General features: G+C 56.7%; 1 protein-coding gene across 1 annotated transcript in view; it reads right to left on the bottom strand.

Annotated features, from left to right (window-relative positions):
* Window positions 1-509: 509 nt before the first annotated feature.
* The window catches only part of PHGDH (phosphoglycerate dehydrogenase), a 36,030-nt gene continuing 32,092 nt past the window's right edge, over window positions 510-4,447 (bottom strand). The window contains exons 10-13 of the mRNA XM_019655804.1: window positions 4,354-4,366; window positions 2,850-2,980; window positions 1,654-1,891; window positions 510-828 (exon numbers count right to left, since the gene is read on the bottom strand). Of these exons, the coding sequence (XP_019511349.1) occupies window positions 674-828; window positions 1,654-1,891; window positions 2,850-2,980; window positions 4,354-4,366 (537 nt within the window). The 3' untranslated portion in view covers window positions 510-673. The remainder of the gene's footprint in view (window positions 829-1,653; window positions 1,892-2,849; window positions 2,981-4,353; window positions 4,367-4,447) is intronic.

Genomic DNA, 4,447 nt, shown 5'->3' with positions numbered 1-4,447 from the left:
TGGAGCTGGCTTTGTGAACTTGCCAGGTATTCTCATGCCCCATGCCTACCTACACTCACGAGCTTTCTTCCCCGTATAAAATCCTCCCAAACATCCCAGCTCAATTACTTCCTCCTCTGGACTCATTTCATACGCACCTGCTGTAGCCCTTTTCTCAGTGTTTCCAGTAACCGGTGTGCTGTCCTTCCCGCCAGATAGAGGCAAATGTCTGGGTTTTAATGACTCCCTTAGGCAAATGACCTAGCCCTGTGCCTGGCACAAAACGCTTGCACATATATTCCAAGATGGAAGGCATATGAAATGCCAAGCTTTGTGCCTGTTAAAATGCCTCTGAAAAACCTGAGATTGGAGGGGGCTCCTCTTCAGAGCACCCATACCCAGGAATGGCTTCCCCATCCATTTCTCCTTCAGCACACCCTACCCTCCGGCAACGAAAACCAACCCCATGGCTGCCTGCGGACGCCCTCTGGGGGGTGTTCCAGGTAATGACAATACGGAGATGGCAGAGATTTGGGGCGGGCTCTTTATTAGGTGGTTTATTGCTTTACTGCAGGGGTCAGACAAGGTCTGCAGCATAAGCAGTGTCAACCCCAGGAATACGATCTCTCTGTTGATCACAGTGGGCAGGTTTCTTCACAAAAGCCCCAGAGGCTGGGCCTGGTGGGCCCTGAGGTTAGAAATGGAACTGAAAAGCCTCGGTCACGTGCTGCTTCCAGGCCTCCAGGCTGGGCAGCAGGGAGGAGACGCTCATGACGTGCCAGGCCTCCCCGTCCGACACCGCCGAGGTCTGGTAGGACAGCAGCTGCACGCCTGCCTCTGCCAGGAGCCCTAGGAAGAAGAAGAAACCCCCGGTTGGCATGGAGAGTAGAGGAAGGAGTGGTGAGAGTTGGGCATCTCAGACTCCTGTGATCAAAGCTGCGGGGTGGGGGAGGAATGGTCTCAGAGCCACAGAGCTGAGAGGGAACAGGGCATCTGTCCAGCTTTAGAGAAAACACTCTGACCATCAGGCGAGGCGGGGGAAGGAAGATGAACCACCAAGCTAGAGCACTCCCTGACTTGCTGGCTGCCAGCTTCGTCCAGACCAACAGCGAGAAAAAAGAGGAGAGTTCCTCCGGGCAGCTGGCAGAGAGGGTGAAATGAGGCCCTTTGAGGTCTGTGGATACTCTGCCAAACTCGGAAGTGCTCCAAAACTCCCGGGGCGCCAGGGGACTGGGGCAGGGCAGGGTGCCCATGATGCTGCAGGGGTGTGTGACAGGCTTTGTTGGGGTCAGGAGAAGGAAACCAAGACGAGGAAACCTATACACGACGGCTCTGAGCTCCTTCCTGGGAGCTGGCTCCAAACGCAGGTCCACGGCGTGTGCTTAACATGAAAAGCAGCCCAGGTAACAGGGGCTCCGGGGTCCAACCCCCAACACACTGCTCTGTGGCCTCAGATAAGGCAGCTCCCTCTAAACTCTGTGTCTACTCCCCAGTGGTCTGGAAGCTGGCATCACAGACCCTCTGTCTGGTGAGTTCCAGATGCCCTGAGGCTGGAGAGGAGCTGAAGGAGGCAAAGGTCTGTGGAACCCCATCCCAGGATACACACAGACACACGCACACGCCCAGCCGCCCTTGCCTCAAGGGCACCGGCCAGCCATACAGGCCCCTCCTCACCAATCATGGTCGGCAGCATCGCAGGGTTCGAGGGCTGAGCCCGGAACAGGAGCAGGGGCAGCCCCTTGCGAAGAGGCACTTCCGGTCTGAAGACAGCTCCATTGAGTGCCAGCAGCACCGGTGTGGTGCCCTGGACCAAGCCTACGGCCTGGTAGGGGGCCCCTGCCAAGGCCACGGTCAGGAGGCCTTCCCCGCAGGCCTGCTCCCCTGGCACGGCAGGGTTGTGGGAGATGGTTACCTGCAGAGAGAAGGCAGGGGGCACAGTTACACCTCCTGGCCGCATCACACCCACCACCCACCCTCTCCCTTGGCCCAATGATGGGTTTGTAGGACTTCAGCCTGGCAGGACGGTCAGCAGTTCAGGGCCAGCGAAGCGGGCCAATGGGCTAAGCCTCACGTCTCTGAACATGAGCTTTTCGGGATGGTCAGTGGCCTCCCGCAAGGGAAGGAGAGATGTGCCAGATACAGGTAAAGGCTTGGAGGAGAGGGCTGGGAACCAGGGACGGGGGAGGGAGGCAGAGCTGTGAGAAGGGCCTGGGTCAGCAGGCCTGCATTGGGGGTACATCCGGCCTGGCCCCTCCTGCTCACTGCTTCCTGCGCAGAAGCAGTGGCCTGATCAGGCCATAGCAGAGTGTGTGGGGGGTGGGGGCCTGACGTGGGAGCCCTGCTGCCTATCGCTTCTGCCAGCTCCCACTAGCTGAGAAACACATTGCTCTACAAAGAGAACCAGAGGGAAAGACGCCAAAGAAAAGCCACAGGGACTGCAGAGGCTAAGAGGATGTGTTGCTAGCTCCCAGAGTTTATAAGCGAAGCAAAAAACCGGGTGCCGTGGTAAGAGGAGCAGTGGATGGAGTCGGAGGCTGACTCCCAGCTTTGGTCAGAAGCAGCCTGGCTTCCTTGCCTGTGAAATGGGGGTGCTGCCATCGCCTCCCCATTCACAGAACACTTAATATGCAAAGCACTTTCACATGTTATTAGTTTACTCATAGCAACGCTCAGGGGCAGGCAGTGTCCCCACTTTGCAGATGAAGGCACAATGGCTGCCTCTCACAGGCAGACTGTCAGCAGCAGAACGTGCCCCCAGGGCTCCCCACTCACTGAACAGGGCTGTAAGCATGCTCTGAAAATGCGGGGGGAGAAGGGCAGTGCTGATGGGGAGGGGAGGGGGGCAAAGGGCAGGGCAGGTGGGCACGCACATCGAGGCCAGCCTCTTTCATCAGCAGCTTGGCGTTCACCAAGTTCACATCTGCCTGATTGGAAGCGTCTTTCAGGAGGCCGACGCTGACTGCAGGGCTCAGGCAGTTCCCGGCATTCTTCAGGGATGTTCCTAGGGATGAAAAGAGGCCACCAGAAGGGCACGTTTATTGAGCCCCACGGAGGGGCAGGAGACCACTGGCACGTAGCTGTGGGTCACAGGCTCCTAAGCCCAGGAAGATCTGCTTTACTCTAGGGGGCAGAGAGCCAGCTGGAGAAAGAGATAATGGGTGAGAAGGGCAGGACACTGGGACACTCTAAGCCAGTCTAAGAAACTCCTCTCCAAGACTCAGCCCAAGTCCACTGCCCCCGCACACCTGCCCTGCCCTGGCCACCCTGCCTGCCTGTCATTCTCAAAGGGGACACTTGACAAATGTATTACTCCCACCCCTACCTGGCACTCATGCCCTTGCTGGCCTCAGGAAATGGAAGCAGCTGAGACCCAGGGGCCTGCCTCGGCCCTTGACCTGTACTAGCAAAGCTCAGGGTCTACCCGCCCTGCCCCCCATGTCGCTCCAAGTGAGGAGATGCCCAACAGTCGATGGGAAGACAAGCCTCTGCCGGGCTTAGGGGACTGCTGTTGGCCCTGGCCTCTCCTGCACATCTGCAAAGGGCTGGACCACTGCAAAGGGCCAGAGCCTGCAGTCACTGAAGCACAAGACAGGCAGAGGGCACTGTTCTCGGAATTGCCACTCCCCGGCTGAGTCAACGTCCCTAAGGCCATTGGGCCCACCCGAGTAGGTCACAGAGCACAAAATGTCCCCATTGCCTCGGCTGGAACACCCACCCGGACTCTCACTTTACACATGAAGAACCCATGGCTCAGAGAAGGGAAAGCCACACAGCAGGTAAGCAACAGGGTCAAAACCAGAATCAAAGGCCCTGTCGCTTAACCGGGGACTTCCTCCACCAATCCTACCACCTCTTCGTAAAACTCATCTCTTGTGGAGGTCCCTCTCGCACCCAAAACATGTACATCTTAAAAATACTTCACAAGGGGCGGCCGGTTAGCTCAGTTAGTTGGAGCGCCGTGCTCTTAACACCAAGTTTGCCGGTTCGATCCCCACATGGACCACGGGGCTGCACCCTCCACAACTAGATTGAAACAACTACTTGACTTGGAGCTGATGGGTTCTGGGAAAGCACACTGTTCCCCAATACAATTAAATAAATAAATAAATAAATAAATAAATATTAAAAAAAAAAACTGCACAAAAGTTATTTGTGAAAGTTAAGTATATTTCCCAATAACTTTTTGTCCCCCTCCACGTTCTGTCCCCACTCGGCAGTAAATGAGCCATACTCAAGAGAGAATGTGACCAATGGAGTCACATGACCAAGGTCCCCTCGGAGTCCCCCACTGTCTGTGACCTGCAGCAGACACACACAGTGGGGTGCAGAGCCTATGCCCCTCTTTTCCCTCCCTCTGCAGAGTCCCCAACTCACCCTGTGTTACCACCTGGATGGTCCCTTTGGGGGACCCGGCCCAGGCTCGCATCAGTATTCCCAGAGCTTCTGCCAGACCAATCCAAGGCTTGGT

The sequence above is a fragment of the Hipposideros armiger genome, unplaced genomic scaffold (genome assembly GCF_001890085.2).
Source record: "Hipposideros armiger isolate ML-2016 unplaced genomic scaffold, ASM189008v1 scaffold_247, whole genome shotgun sequence".
NCBI classification, from domain to species: Eukaryota; Metazoa; Chordata; class Mammalia; order Chiroptera; family Hipposideridae; genus Hipposideros; species Hipposideros armiger.
This window is presented reverse-complemented; position numbering and strand designations above follow the sequence as displayed.